General features: G+C 40.6%; 1 protein-coding gene across 4 annotated transcripts in view; it reads left to right on the plus strand.

Annotated features, from left to right (window-relative positions):
• Positions 1–15,862, plus strand: part of LOC120302341 (sterol O-acyltransferase 2-like) — a 120,386-nt gene that overhangs the window by 88,828 nt on the left and 15,696 nt on the right. For all 4 annotated transcript variants that reach the window (XM_039330553.1, XM_039330556.1, XM_039330555.1 and 1 more), the window contains 7 exons: positions 9,418–9,474; positions 10,066–10,173; positions 11,388–11,670; positions 13,302–13,377; positions 14,424–14,505; positions 14,700–14,745; positions 15,343–15,472. In XM_039330553.1, coding sequence (XP_039186487.1) covers positions 9,418–9,474; positions 10,066–10,173; positions 11,388–11,670; positions 13,302–13,377; positions 14,424–14,505; positions 14,700–14,745; positions 15,343–15,472 — 782 coding nt within the window. The remainder of the gene's footprint in view (positions 1–9,417; positions 9,475–10,065; positions 10,174–11,387; positions 11,671–13,301; positions 13,378–14,423; positions 14,506–14,699; positions 14,746–15,342; positions 15,473–15,862) is intronic.

Genomic DNA, 15,862 nt, shown 5'->3' on the forward strand with positions numbered 1-15,862 from the left:
GCGGAGCCTGGTACCCCCTCTGCTGAGTGCAATAGCAAAAGTAGGGGGGGCAGGACTTACCCTTGGGCTTGGTCTGTATGGAAAGCTAGTCCGGTCAGGAAGGGAGAAGGCTGGTGAGGGTGGGGGTACTCCGGGGAGGGGAGAAGGTCGGAGCATCCCGGTTATGACTGGGATGGGCAGATATGGCGGGAGCCGAGGGGCAGGCCATCTTTGGGGAATGAGGACTCGCTATATTAGAGCGATTCCTTGTTCTGGCCCCTCAAAAGGCTCATCCTGCAATACTGGTGACAGGGGAGTACAGGGCCCTAGTTGTAGGCTGCTGTTGCTTAATGCCAGGTCTGTTGTCAACAAAGCTCCCCTTGTCCGTGATTTAATATTGGACAGCGGGGCGGACCTGGCATGTATAACCGAAACCTGGCTGGGCCCAGAGGGGGGTGTTTCCCTCTCGGAGATGTGCCCGGACGGGTTTGTGGTGCTTCATCAGCCTCGACATCAGGGCAGGGGTGGGGGAGTGGCAGTCATCGCTCGGAAGTCCTTGAGTCCTCGTGGGATTCCTGCCCCGGAGGTTGTTGGGTGTGAGTCCCTCCTATTGAAGTTGGGTTCATGGGTTCAGTTGGGCTTGCTGCTGATGTACCTACCTCCCAGCTGTGTTGCAACAGCCCTGCCTGCGTTGCTGGAGTCAGTAGCCAGGTTGGCGGTGGAGTTCCCCAGACTTATGGTACTGGGGGACTTTAACCTACCATCACTCGGCGATCGTTCAGAGGCGGCGCAGGAGTTCATGGCTTCCATGGCAACCATGGACCTGACCCAGGTAATTCAGGATCCGACTCATAGGGGTAGTCACACACTCGACCTTGTGTTTCTCTCCGGGCAATGGAGACATGATCTGGAATTAAGGGGAATAGAGATCTCGCCCTTGTCATGGACAGATCGTTTCCTATTGAGGCTGGACTTCAGAGCATCACTCCCCCATCGCAGGGAGAGGGAGCCGACTAGGTGGTTCCGCCCCAGGCGCCTAATGGACCCAGATCGGTTCCAGGAGGAGCTTGGGGAAATACCTGAGTCCCTTATCCACAAGTCGTCTGGGTCCCTGGTTGCGGCCTGGAATGAGGCGGCATCTGGGGCCCTGGATCGAATTGCGCCTTTGCGACCTCTCTGTGGTGGTGGTCCCCGGAGGGCGCCTTGGTTTACTGAGGAGCTCCGGGAGATGAAGTGCCACAAGAGACGTCTAGAGCGACGTTGGAGGGCCAGTAACTCTGAATCTGACCGATCACTATTAAGAGCCTTTCTTAGGACTTATTTAGTGGCGATAAGGGCGGCAAAGCGTGTTCATTTTTCCGCACTTATTGCGTCCGCAGAATCTCACCCGGCCGCCTTGTTTAGGGTGACTCGCTCCCTTCTTAAAGTGGAGGTGGCGGAGGAACCCTTGCAGGGGAGAGCTGAGGAGTTTGTTCAGTTTCTTTTGGACAAAATCACTCAGATTCAGAGAGACCTGGACTCCGACTGGGCAGTGCCAGCCGAGTTGCCGGGGGCTGGTCTTAGTCATGTTATCTGGAGCGAGTTTGAGCCTGTGACCCCTGATAAAGTGGACAAGGCTGTGAGGGCAATGAATGCCGCCACCTGTTTATTGGACCCGTGCCCCTCCTGGCTGGTTTCTGCCAGTAGGGAGGTGACACGAGGCTGGCTCCAGGCGATAATCAATGCCTCCTTGATGGAGGGGTCTTTCCCGCAACCTTTAAAGGAAGCGGTGGTGAGGCCCCTCCTCAAGAAGCCTTCCCTGGACCCAGATGTTTTGAAGAACTTTCATCCTGTCTCCAACCTCCCCTTTGTGGGGAAGGTTGTAGAGAAGGTGGTGGCGTCCCAACTCTTGCGATCCTTGGATGAAACTAATTATCTGGACCCTTTTCAATCTGGTTTCAGGCCCAGCTACAGCACTGAGACTGCTTTGGTCGCACTGACCGATGACCTCTGGCGAGCCCAGGATAGGGGTCATTCCTCTATCCTGGTGCTTCTTGACCTCTCAGCGACTTTCGATACCATCGACCATGGTATCCTTCTGCATTGTCTCGGAGAGGTGGGGGTGGGCAGCACCGTATTGCGGTGGTTCTCCTCCTACCTCTCTGACAGGTCGCAGTCGGTGTTGGCAGGCAGACAGAGATCGACCCCTAGGTGCCTCGATCATGGGGTGCCTCAGGGCTCGGTCCTGTCCCCCCTCCTTTTTAACATCTACATGAAACTGCTGGGTGAGATCATTCGGCAACACGGGGTGAGGTATCATCAGTATGCGGATGATACCCAATTATATATCTCCACCCCGTGTCCTTTCAGTGAAGCAGTCGACGTGATGTGCCGGTGCCTGGAAGATGTGACGGTCTGGATGGGGGTGAACAGGCTTAGACTCAACCCTGACAAGACCGAGTGGCTCTGGGTCTTGCCTCCCAAAGGTCAACTGGATGGTCCATCATTAGTCCTGGAGGGGGGCAAATTTACCTCCCTCAGTGCAGGCACGCAACTTGGGTGTCCTCCTGGACTCACAGCTAAATTTGGAACAACATCTATCGGCTGTGGCCAGGGGGACCTTTGCCCAGGTTCGCCTGGTGCACCAGTTGCGGCCTTATTTGGACCGAGAGGCTTTACTCACAGTCACTCATGCCCTTGTCACCTCAAGACTGGATTACTGTAATGCGCTCTACATGGGGCTACCCTTGAAGAGCGTTCGGAGGCTGCAGTTGGTTCAGAATGCAGCCGTGAGAGCGATTGTGGGCGTGCCTTGGCGCGTGTCACCTATCCTCCACGAGCTGCACTGGCTTCCTGTGGGTCTCCGGACGCATTTCAAGGTGTTGGTTATCACCTTTAAAGTCCTTCATGGCATAGGGCCAGGTTACTTACAGGACCGCATACTGCCGCACAGTCCCAGAGACTGGTGAGGTCCCATAGATTGGGCCTCCTTCAGGTCCCGTCGGCCAGACAATGTCGGCTGGTGGGCCCTCGGGGAAGGGCCTTTTCTGTGGTGGCTCCGACCTGGTGGAATCAACTTCCCCCCGAGGTTCGAACTACTCCCACCCTGCCGGCCTTTAAGAAAGCCGTTAAAACTCTCCTGTTCCGGCAGGCCTGGGCTGATGTCCCCGGGGGGGAGGGCGGGATATGATTGGACTCGCGGTATGATTGTATTATTTTATTGTTTTATTGTTGATGATTGTTTTAATTTTGTACGCTGCCCTGAGTCCTTTGGGATTGGGCGGCATATAAATAAAATTAAATAAATAAATAAACATATACAAGAATGGAGGGAGATCTATTTGATGATTTAAAAGCGTTGGTATGAAAGCCTGTTTGGCAAAGGAAGAAGGCTAGAATTAGGTTGAAAAACTGGGGTTTTTGATTTACTACAGGGGATTCTATATTGTCAGTTGGAGGGTTAAAGGGAGACATTGAGATAAGGGGAATTTTGATTATTAGATTTAAAATAGTTGGAAATTAGTGGAAAATAAGGAATTAATTTGTTCAATACCGAGAATTAGATTTAAAAGGGAAATGAAAACTAATTATTAGGAATATGTTTGAACTGTTAACTAACTCAGGCAATATACATAATGGATTGGAGCCAACAAAGGGGATACTCTATTACCAAGTTGGTGATTTAATATGGTGAGAAATAGAAAAATTTTAGGAAATAGAATAAGATTATATTCAAGTAGGTAAAAAGTGTATTTTACATATTATACTTTCTTATGAAATGAGATAAGGGAAATTTGGGCTACCCAAAAGATGAAAATTATGGATATTAAAGGTTAAATTGGAGTATTGACCGTAAACTAAAAATTAAAAATTAGGTAGAAATTAATAACAGGACATGGATTATTTATGAAGACCTATTGAGATATGTATAAGCTAAAAATGCATTGATAAATGTAATAATGAAGTTTTTATTGAATTTGATGCAATTAGAAATGTACTAGTTTAAATATGACATAGTAAATTTTAAGGGAAAAAGAGAAGAAATATTTGATGATGTAACCCAAGATCGGTACCAAAAGTTTCTGTTACTGAACTATTGATTAACCCAGTCACCACGTTGCTTTTTAAATACTCAAATATAAAACTGGAAAACCAATAAAATATTATAAAAAAAAAACTACAAGATATACTAAGTGAACCATTAAAAGACATTTGTAATGTACTTTTGTTGGAGGCTAAACTCCCAACCACATGGATGGAAGCAAATATTACTTTAATACCAAAAGAAGACTCAGATTTGACACAGGTAAAAAACTAGAGACCAATATTGTTGCTTAATGTGGATTATAAAATTTTTACTTCAATAATGGCAGAGAGACTGAAAAAAATATTTAGTTGAATTCATACACTCAGACTAAAATGGCTTTTTACCAAAGAGACAAATTAAAAATAACTTAAGAGTGATAATGGACATATTAGAATATTATTAACTACATCCAAGGAAACAATTGGCACTAATATTTCTAGATGCCCAAAAGACATTTGATAACATTTCCTGGCAATTTATGATTCAGCAACTACAAATAATGGACTTTGGACAGGACTTTATAAATATGATAAAAACAATATATAACAAACAGACAAACAAAGTGATCGTGAATGGAGATTGTACGGAGAGCTTTGAGATAAGAAAAGGCACAAGGCGAGGATGTCCATTATCCCCATTGTTATTCATTTTCACTCTGGAAGTTCTAAATAGAAATATCAGACAAGATACAGAAATTAAAGGACTGGAAATAAAAGGCGAAACATATAAATTACAAGCATTTGCTGATGATTTGGTATTTATCTTAGAAGAACCTTTGGAGATGATTCCTAAATTACTGGGAAAGGTAGAACAGTATGGAGAAATGGCAGGACTGAAAATAAACAGAGAAAAGGCTAAAGTAATCGCTAAAAATCTTACAGATAAACAAAAACAAATGTAAAAAAAACAGAATTACAGATAGTTAAAAAGGTTAAATATTTGGGTATACATTTAACAGCAAGATGTTCAATGATAAAAGAAGATAATTACACAAAATTATTGAATCAAATAAAATTGGATTTGGAAAAATGGAAAAAATTGTAATTATCAATATTAGGAAGAATCGCTACAGTGAAAATGAATGTATTGCCAAAAATCTTATTTTTATTTCAAACATTACCCATAAAACTTGAGAATTTTTTTTTCAAGATTTAAATTCATTAATTTTGAAATTTGTTTGGCAAGGAAAGAAAGCTAGAATTAAGATGAAAACATTACAAGATGCTAAGGAAAATGGAGGATTTAGTTTACCAGAGTGGGTTTTGTACTATCAAGCATCTCTATTAACATGGGTAAAAGAATGGATAACTCTTAGAAACAAAAGGTTGTTGTATCTGGAGGGACATGATCTACAATTGGGGCGGCATGCCTTTATGGTATGGGGAAAACAAAATACATAAATATTTCCAAAACCATTATATAAGAAATGCATTATTAATAGTATGGGAAAAAATAAAAAGTAAAATATATTTGAAAATTCCAGGGTGGTTGTCAACTATGGAAGCATTTGTACCCTCAAATTTGGTGGACTTTGAAAAAATCTGGACATATAAAGATATTCTAAATTCTGAAGGGAATTTAAAATCTAAACAAGAAATGGACAACAAAGGCATCAACTTGTCATAGTGGGCACATTTACAAATGCAAACTAGATATGAAAAAGATGTTAAACTGTATGGATTTTATAAACAACAAACGGTATTTGATAAGACTTTATTAACTTCAGAAGAGAAATTAATTAAGACTTCCGGTTCCGGTTCATGGCGCTGGTGGTGTTATTGAGAGAGTTGTCTCTTCGCCAGCTGGTTTTTCTTTGCCGGTAGACCCTGAAGAGGGTTGAAAGTCACCCTGGAGGGGCGACCACCATTGAGGAGGCTCCTCGTTGACTGCAGGAGGGGGGCAGCTCCTTCAGTGGCTCGAGGCAGCTCCTTAGGGCCGATGGAGCAAAGATCGCCCAGTAAGATGGCCGATCACTTAGCTGCACCAGCTGAAAGTCACAAGAACATCTAAGTGAAAAGAACCACTGTGGAAGATCTGGGTGAGATCCCTTCCTGCCTCTCCTTTTCTTACTTACCCCTGTGAAAAGCCCTTCTGGAATTATTTCCCTTTTCTGAAAAAGCAGTGTTTGTCTATGTGGGAAGGTAAGCTTGGAACAAAGGGAAAAAATAAACAACTAACTTTAATGACTAGGTTTAACTTGGGACACCTTGGGGTCCTGAAAAACCTCTTTAATAGAATTTCAACATTCTATTTATTTGGAGAACATTGTCTTTTTTATTTCTTTAACTGGAAAAAAAAATTATTGGGGTCTGGGAAAAGACTTTATAACTTACTAGGGACATCTTGTGGTGAAAATAGTTACTGAAATTGCAATTGCTGTTTCTTTTCCCTTTTAATTTTGAAGATGACACTGAGTTTCAAATTATCATAAAAGGGAAAAGATAAACAAGCTGAATTGCTGGGTGATGAAACTAACTGTTAGAAATTGTGCAGGTGGATACTGACTGCTATTAAATGCAGCCTCCACTAAAAGATTAAAGGTTTTAATCACCACTGCCATGGAGGGATTCCACCCACATCTTAACTACAAGCTCACATTGGAAAAAAATCTTGAAACGACTGAGCAAATGGATTCCAGAATGAAAGAGATTATTTGGGGACGACAGATTAAAGCTCAAACCTCAACTGAGCAATCTACAGGCCAAGAAATAGTAGAGGAGGAACAGACAAACACTCAAGAGGCCTATACCCAACACCATACACAATTTAATGAGATGGAGGAAATTGATTCACATCTTAATTATGAATTCACTCTGGAAAAAACCTTTGAAATTACTGACCAAATGAATTTCAGGATGGAAACCAAAGAAATTGTCCCAAAACTGCTGACTGACCCCCAGACTCCAACTGATTTCTTTACAGCTCCAAAAATAACAGAAGAAGAACAAATCAACACTAAAGAGGACTTTATACTACTCTACATACAACCTACTGAGATATTTGATGATTCAAAAATGACTTTAACCAAATCATATGTAACTTCAAAACCAACAGGAACTGATGCTCAGATACAAACCATTGAGAATTGTGATAACTTTGACAATCAATTACCAATTACAATGTTGGATACGACTGTTTGTGCCAATCAGTTTGACCAAATGATATTTCAAGGAATGAAGGGAGACCTATTTGTTGACACAGAGGCTCTACTATGGAAACCTGCTTGGCACAAAAAGAAAGCTAGAGTAAGGTATAAAAATGGGAGTTAAAACTATATTTATGGACTGAAAAGGTTTTTTAGAGACACGGACTGATTTAATGCTTAGGATTTAGATTTATAACTGAGGTGAAAATTATTGGTTAGACTGTAGCTTGGAATTGTAACATGAAAAAGGTTTTAAATGAGCTATTATAATAAGAAATAGAACATATAAGTGAAATAGAGTAAGAATGTATTTCTTGGAATAACATATTTACTTTAGGTATGATAATTACTTCGTAATGGAATGAGAACAAGGAAATGGATTGTGAAAATGGAAGATATGGTATTAGCAAAGGAGGAGGTATTAGAATAGAAATAGAATATATTTGGGAAATTTAATAGTGAAATTGTTGGAATAACATTTTTATTTTAGATAGTATAATCAGTATGTTATAAAAGGAGGGAAATTAGGGATACCCGAAATGTAAACAATATACCTAGTTAAGGCTAAATTGGAACATGGAAATTGGAAATTAATTAAAGCTACAAAACAGGATTTGGATTTGTATAGGTAAAATGTCATTGATAATTTTATTGACTGTCTGAATTTTATTTAGAAATATATTATTTTGAATATGTTACATTAACTGAGAGAAACAGAGAGGGAACTTTTAAGGAACAAATTTGAGTTGTATACTTATGATTTTGTGGTTTGTTTGTTTGTTTGTTTGGATAACTGATTACCCCATCACCATGCTGGTTCCTAAGCACTTTGACATAAAAATTGAAAAACCAATAAAACTTGTTTTTTTAAAAAAAGAAATTAATTAAGAAAATGTATAATTTTTTATTAACTTTGGAAATGGAAAGTTAAAGAAACAATGTTAAGATGGGCGAAAATTTTTGGATATAATATAGAATTAGAAAAATGGCAAAATTTATTGGAAAGAAATTATAAATTGACAATGTCAACTTCTTATAAAGAAAATTTATATAAAATGTTTTATAGATGGCACCTGCCACCAGCAAGATTAGTAAAAATGTTTAAAAATATGTCAGATAGATGTTGGAAATGTAAACACAAGTCAGGCACATATTATCATGTTTGGTGGACATGTGATAAAGTAAAGAATTATTGGGGAAAACATACATACTTGGTTAGAAAAGATGTTGGGAGAATATGTAGATTTTAAGCCTGAACTTTCTTTATTAGGTATAATGCCAGAAAAGACTAACAAACAAAGCCTATATTTGATTTTACATGTCACAATGGTGGCAAGAATAATATTTGTGCAATATTGGAAAAATGAAGGAATACCATCAGATGAAGAAATAATTCAAAAAATATTAGAATGCGCAAAGATAGACAGATTGACTATGAGACTGAAAGAAAAAGAATAAACAGAATATTATCAAACTTGGGACTTATTTTACCGATGGTTAGAGGAAAGAAGGAAGGATTAGGAATTAAATATGTATTAGTGTATCTAAACTCAGAGAGCACATTGGTTGAAAAATGATTATTGTATGTATGGAAAAAATTAATAAAATCTTGTAAAAAAATCTAAGTTCCATAAACAATTTAAAAACAAATAAAATGGGAAGGGGAAAGAAAATTCAGGTACCAGTTCCTAAAGTTATGTAGTGGTTATAGTACAGAAAAAAATAAATGGCAAGGCTTCAAATACACAAGCGATGGCTGGTTCTGAAGAAGGTAATATGATGCATGAATTCTGTGACGTTGTTGCTCTTATTTTGCTATTCCCACGTCCATGCTTGGCAATGTAGTTAAGACGCTGGGTTTGTTGGATGAAAAAAACAGCAGTTCAAGTTCAAGACCCAACGTCACATGAGGGGGTGAGCTCCTGTTACTTGCCCCAGCTTCTGCCAACCTAGCAGTTCGAAAGCATGTAAATGTGAGTAGATAAATAGGTACCACTTCAGTGGGACGGTAACAGCCCTTTGTGCTGTCATTCTGGCCACATGACCGCACAAATGTCTTTGGACAGCACTGGCTCAATGGCCTTGAAATGAAGATGAATCGGCAATGACTAGTGGAGTAATAATTGCAGGGACTCTTTTACCTTTACCCCCCCCCCACTTGCTCAGAGATGAGAAGGGTTTTGAGAAATATATTAAATATTACCTGCTTTGAAATCTTATTTTGCAGAGAGAAAGGTCAGCTACTGAAGAAGAAAGTCTTTGTCCCTCAACAGTCATTGTATGAGTAAGTATACCTGGCCATTGTATGAATGAGATTTAGTCAGAGAGACAATGGGCAAAGTAGCCAGATCTCTAAGGCCTTAGGTTCCAAAGGTGACCTGGGGCAAATAACTGATATTCCACTGTGATGACGAACAAGAGCTGGAAACAGTCCAATAAGGACTGAGCATGCTCCATAGCCACACACTGATGGGTGCAGGGAGAGTATGCAAAGAATAGATACTGTAGATTGGAAATGGAATGAAGTATGTTTTAAAGGATTAGGTTGATTAGTGGGCTAGCATGATAGTACAAAGAGTGATTACTAGCATATTAGAATAAGGCTGTTTGTAGTCTCAGCAGGAGTGAGTTTCCTGCTTGGTCCTAGGGCTCAATTGTGATCATAAGTTGAAGACTACCTGTATATCACAAGAGAGGGAACATTTTCCCCCAGCCCCTTGATTGTTATTTCTTTTATACAAGTGAAACTGCAAGTTTTTGCACAGAAAGCCAGATGAAAATCTTTTGGTATCTCAGGTCTCGTCCAATGATTTTCAAATGCCCATTTCTCCCACCTCTATTGCTTATTTGCTGGCAACATCTCTCTCTTTTACAGCACGTTGATGGAGGTGGAACATTTCCGCACAATCCGTCACATATTTGTGGCCATGCTCTGTATCTTTGTCCTCAAACAAATCATTGGGGATTCCATCGACGAAGGACGGTATGATCCTCTGATGTATGCTAATGCTGGGGTGAATGTGGGGATAGGGTGCTATTTGTTTTCTGCTAAGGGACACAGTAATTATCTTAAGAACATGTTTACCTAATCTTTTGAACTTAGATTCCATCAACGGTTTGGCAACCTTCTGCGAGTCCCCTGACCCTGCTGCTTCTCCTCCCAGGTGTCACTGTTCATCTACTTGCTACAAAGGAGATGGAATTTGTTCTCCTTGTCTTTGCACTCTTGTGGAGCAGTATCCCTTGGGACCCTCCTATGCCTGCCTAGAAATTCATAAGTCTAACTGAGGAACATCCCTTTGGTGCCACCTTTGCTAGGCATCCAAACACCGTTCTCTATCCTAGTAGCCCACTTACTCAGTTCACTTATTCTAACCTCATTCTGAATGAAACTTGTTACCTTTTGGATCTTTCTGTACCGGTGTTCGTGGGTGAACATATGTGTTGTGTCACATAGTATGCATCTGCCATTTGTTAACATGGTTTGTATTTGTACTATATTCCATTCCATTTGACTAGTGGTCAATAAATTGATTAATTGACCAATTGACTTTAAAGAAAATCGGGATAAATTTACTATTAATATAGGAATGGAAAAATATAGAAACTAGGAACAGAGAAAGGGATTACATGAAGAAAACTAATCCTTTTAGAGAGGATGGGATCTGCAAAAACCCAAACAGCCATGTGATGACGGCAGAATAATATACAAATATTTCTCTGACAAGCATGTTGAGTAATGTTCCTAGTGTAATAGGCACATCAAATACCTCACCATCCTCTATTCCTGACCCATTGAAATTGTGCTGGGAACCTTTTTTTGTGGATCCAATATTTTAGGGTAAAGATTATGAAACCAAGATTATGAAATCAAACAAGGTTATGAAACAAAATGAGAGAGACTGATCATAATTCTTTTAGTTGGGGAAGGGGATATTCCTTCATCTAACTCTGATCTGTCTATTTTGAAGAGTTCATTGAACCTTTCATGGGTTTACCTCCTCAAAATAGCAGGACCCATCCCTTTCACTTTTCAGCAATTGTACCACTGAATATTGGGGATGCCCCAAAGAAAGCTCAAGGGGTTGCAGTAGAGGCAGAGGGATATGGGTCACCTGGGGTATTTATTTTAATTTGAAACATCCTTATCTTTTGGGCAACATCCTTAGAGCGCCTTTTCTTCTTTGTCTTCCACAGTCTTGTTTTGGATTTCGATCTCATTATCAGTAGCTTTCGACAACTCCCCACAGCACTCTTTGCCTGGCTCTGCATGTTCCTCTACACCTTATTTGTGCCCTACCAGGCCCTGCAAATATGGTCAGGCCGCTTGAAGATGACCAGGTTCCCCAACCTCTTGACAGTCACCTTGGTGGTGTTGGTGCTGCTCTGCCACACTGCAATGCTGGGCTTCTTCCCCATCTATATCCTTCTCTCCTGTGATTTGGGAATTGCCTCCCGTTTTATTGTCATCTCTGAGCAGGTATGTCACTGGGCCAGCACAAAGGAAGTTGGTAGAGGGGAAAGGATTTCTTAAACAGCAATGAGGGTAGTTAAGATGAGGTTGGATTTGTGAAGGAACTCTGGTTGCCATAGAATATCTCAGTGTGGAAAATATAGATAGCAGCAGGTGCTACAAAGGCCCCCGAAAGCATAAATTTATACTACCAAACACAGGCCACATATGTGCCATTGCACAGAGAAGACATGGCAACCTCACTCCAGGTTTAAGGTAGTTGTCTCCTATCTCGTGCCCTCTGGATGGTCTGGACTGGTCCCATAAACCCCAAATAGGGGCATTAAGGATGGCCAGGTCAAACACATATTCTTTACTATACATTGCCCTGAATAAGATATACAGTACATTCTTTTTAATCTTGTGGCAGAAGGTATGCTCCTTAGCAGCCATGGTCATGCATACATTGTGTATAAATGCCTGCAGTAGCAATTGCCATGGCCTCAAATAGATGAGGGCAATTTGGAAATAAACCTCCCCTTGAGCATGAGAAATAGGTGGGGATAGCGACGCCCGTCCAATGGAGACATGTGCAGTACTTCAGTAGGCAGTGAGGAATGGAAGGAGAAGGTAGTGTTGTAGTTAACTCATCCACTGGATCAGTTGAAAATTAACCCTGCCATAGAAAATCCCTCCAAAGGTGAAGTGCGTGCAGTAAAAGGATTCCTGTATGTGAAAAAACTGCCAGCAACTGCGATTCATCATGAACTGTGTAATGTTTATGGAGCAAATGTGATGAGTGAAGGCGTCGTACGTCAGTGGTGTCACATGTTTAAAGATGGACAAACTGACGTGCACGATGAGGCAAGGCCACCCATCTGTAATCAGCAATGAACTCATGCAGAAAATTGACAAAAAGGTCCATGAAGTTCACTGGTTCATGATATCTGCGATTTCTTTACACTTTTCCCAAATTTCTCACACTGTTTTGTATGAGGTAGTGACAGAAAATTTGGGATATCGCAAGTTCTGTGCTTGTTGGGTACAAAAATTCCTTTCTGAGGAGCACAAAACACAACCAAATGAGTTCACGATGCTGTTATGGGGTGCCTTCATTCCCAGGCAGGAGATTTTTTTGCAGAAGGAATTTCAAACCTTGTATGATGTTATGATAAGGGGCTCAATTTGAATGACAATTATTGCGAAAAGTAATGTAATGTTGTATTTTTCTAATCTGTATAGTAAAAGTTCTGTATCTGCACATGTCTGTCATTGATAACCAAATGGAGGTTTATTTCCGAATTGCCCTCGTATGTTCTTCTTGCAAATTGGAAGACTAGCAGATTTCATCCAAACAAGACAATGAGCTGAAAAATCAGCAGGCAGTATAGCTGACAGATAGCCAAGTGCCATTTCTATCTGAAAAGTCTAAACAGACAGAGTCTGGAGCACCATGGGATCCACCATGTGAGCATTAGAGACTTCTTGGATCAGCCCATCCATCTGAGCTGATGGGTCCAATTCCATTCTTTGAATATCCACAAGGATAGTACCGAAGGACAGGTAGATGGCATAGCAGAATACTAAAGTCCCCTGCAAGAATATCTACATGATGTAACTTCACACTGTTTCATTGCTCATTTCCCCCTCTGGGATAGATCCGGTTCCTGATGAAAAGCCACTCATTTCTGCGAGAATCGATGCCCCCTCTTCTCCTTGCCAGGGACCAAGTTGGTGAGTTTGACTTGAAGGCCCTTAGTCATGATTACAATGGCTGTAAGTTGTCCCCATAGTCCCCAAACTGATTTTCCATCAATGGCAGCATTTTAGTTGTAGCATAAGCTAGTCATCCAACCATTGGCCTCCAAATGCTAATCACAGACTTTCTCAACTTATGACAGCTGAGGAACTATTGGATTACATTTTCCATTTTCCTGTCAGTGATTGGATCATGTTAGATGTTGTAAGTAGACTTTAGGTATATCAAAATGCTAAGAAAAGTTATATGGATTCAAAGCAAAAGAAACCTCTTGCTTGGATCAAGTACACTTCCCCATATCCCTCACCAAATCACAATTTCTCCTATTTGTCAAACTTCATTTTGCATGAAGAGGTCAAAACATGGGAGATTTATTTATTTATCTATTTATTTATTTATTTTTCTTATTAGGATACAAAGCAGCTCAAAATGTTTTTTTTAAAAAAAATCTGACGTATAATGCAAGATTTTATTGATTGCATTTTTTTTCCTTATACATATCCCTGTGAACACATGGAATAGACAATTTCCTTATTTGTTGCTTTTGTATACCAATGGAGACAGATTTTTTCAGAAAGCTTTAATTCTGCATCCTGTATCATATCTTAACTATAGTGGGTTTTGCAGCTACTTTTTGTAGATAAGTATCTTGATAAGAAGGGCTGTAGTTAGAATGCCATATTGCAGGATAATTCTGCCGACTGTTAGAAGTTCGATTCTCACTGGCTCAAGGTTGACCTTCCATCATTCCGAGGTCAGCAAAATGAGAACCCAGATTGTTGGGGGGCCATATGCTGACTCTGTAAACCTCTTAGAGAGGGCTGCAGTGCTACTGCTACTGCTATCATCACGTATACATAAAGCTCTGCATTCCTCCTGCTGAAACAGTATGCAGAGATAAGATGTCTCCAATTGAGCATCATGTGTGTAACTCTTTCTTCAGTGTACAACACAAACTGCTGTCTCGGTACTTGTCCCTGTGTACTTTCAATAGTTCCTTTGCTTCTTTCCCCTACTCCAGGGAAGATAAGCCCTCCTGAATTATCAACATATTTGTATTTTCTCTTCTGCCCTACTTTGATCTACAGAAAGAGCTATCCAAGGTGAGTCTTTGCATATCGTCCTTGTATTTGGGGCTGCTTGGTTTCTCAGCTATATCAGAAAAAGAGTGGGCAAAACAGGCTTCAGTGTCTATAGTCCATGCCCCTAGAGCAATGGTGTAACCATTGTATTTCCCAAGAAAAGGGAACTGCACCCTTATCACATCTCAACGCAATCCCTGCTCCTTTCCTTATAGAGATCCATACATCCGCTGGAGTTACGTCATCCAAAAATTGGTTGAGGTGAGTAAAACACATTAAAGTTTCCATTGGCGGGTTGGTTTTATCTGGCCTCTTTATGGATTAGAAAAGACTGAGCTAAACTGGGAATCCTAAGGTATCTTAGGTGGCCAAGGTAGTAAATAGCAATAACACTTTAAGAAACCCTGAGTGATTAAAGGCTACCATTTAAATTTCCCAGAGTTCTCTAGCCTTGAGTGAATTACAACATTTGTCCTGAGTCATGTTTGATGCAAAAAAGTTCACTGCCCCTAAGAGATGTACAATTTAAAATTTTAGACACAATTTACATATTTTCAAACATCTCCTAAAGGAAAACAAAAGGAAAAAGGATTTGAAAGAGAGCGGAGTTAATGGAACTTAGAGCCATTCAGCAAGTGAGTGGTGCAGAAATCTATGACAGGTTGACTAAAACTAAAGAAAAGGGAGGACAGTATTTGGGCATTGTAGGAGATTAAAATGGCAGCCAAATCCAGCTTTTGAAACCATAGATGAGAAGAAGATTGTTCTTAGTCATAGCCAAGGCAACCAGTATGCCTTGCCAGAAGACTGAGATGCTAGTGGATCACTAAGGTAGTATTTTTTCTCTCCATCCTACAGTTCCTGGCGAGTATATATTTTCTGAATTTCCTTATGAAATACTCCTTCATCCCTATGTTCAAAAACATGCATAAGCAGCCCTTCACCATCAAAATCCTGCTACTTTCCATCTTTGATTCAGTAGTATCTGGTATGTGGAAACAATTATGATTTAATTTGTGTAATGGGATTACAGGATAAGGCTGATTTATCACATTTTAGAGAAAGTGAAGACGTACAACAGATATTTCTCAACTGACAACCATTTGTTTAGTGATGTTCAAAGATACCACAGCACTGAAAAAAGTGACTTATAACTATTTTTCACACTTATGGCTGCTGCAGCATCCCCATGCTCACGTGATCAAAATACACGCCGTAAATACTGGCATGTATTTATGAAGGCTGCAGTGCCCCAGAGGGTGGCACGATCACCTTTTGCATCCTTCTTTTTTTATTAAAAGTTTTATAAATTTATTACAATATAAACCCCGCCACCCCTTCCCCCCTCCCCCCACTTCCCAGAGCTGATTACAGGGTA

Source organism: Crotalus tigris, unplaced genomic scaffold, assembly GCF_016545835.1.
Source record: "Crotalus tigris isolate CLP2741 ecotype Arizona unplaced genomic scaffold, ASM1654583v1 scf7180000024429.2167931701:2281839, whole genome shotgun sequence".
NCBI classification, from domain to species: Eukaryota; Metazoa; Chordata; class Lepidosauria; order Squamata; family Viperidae; genus Crotalus; species Crotalus tigris.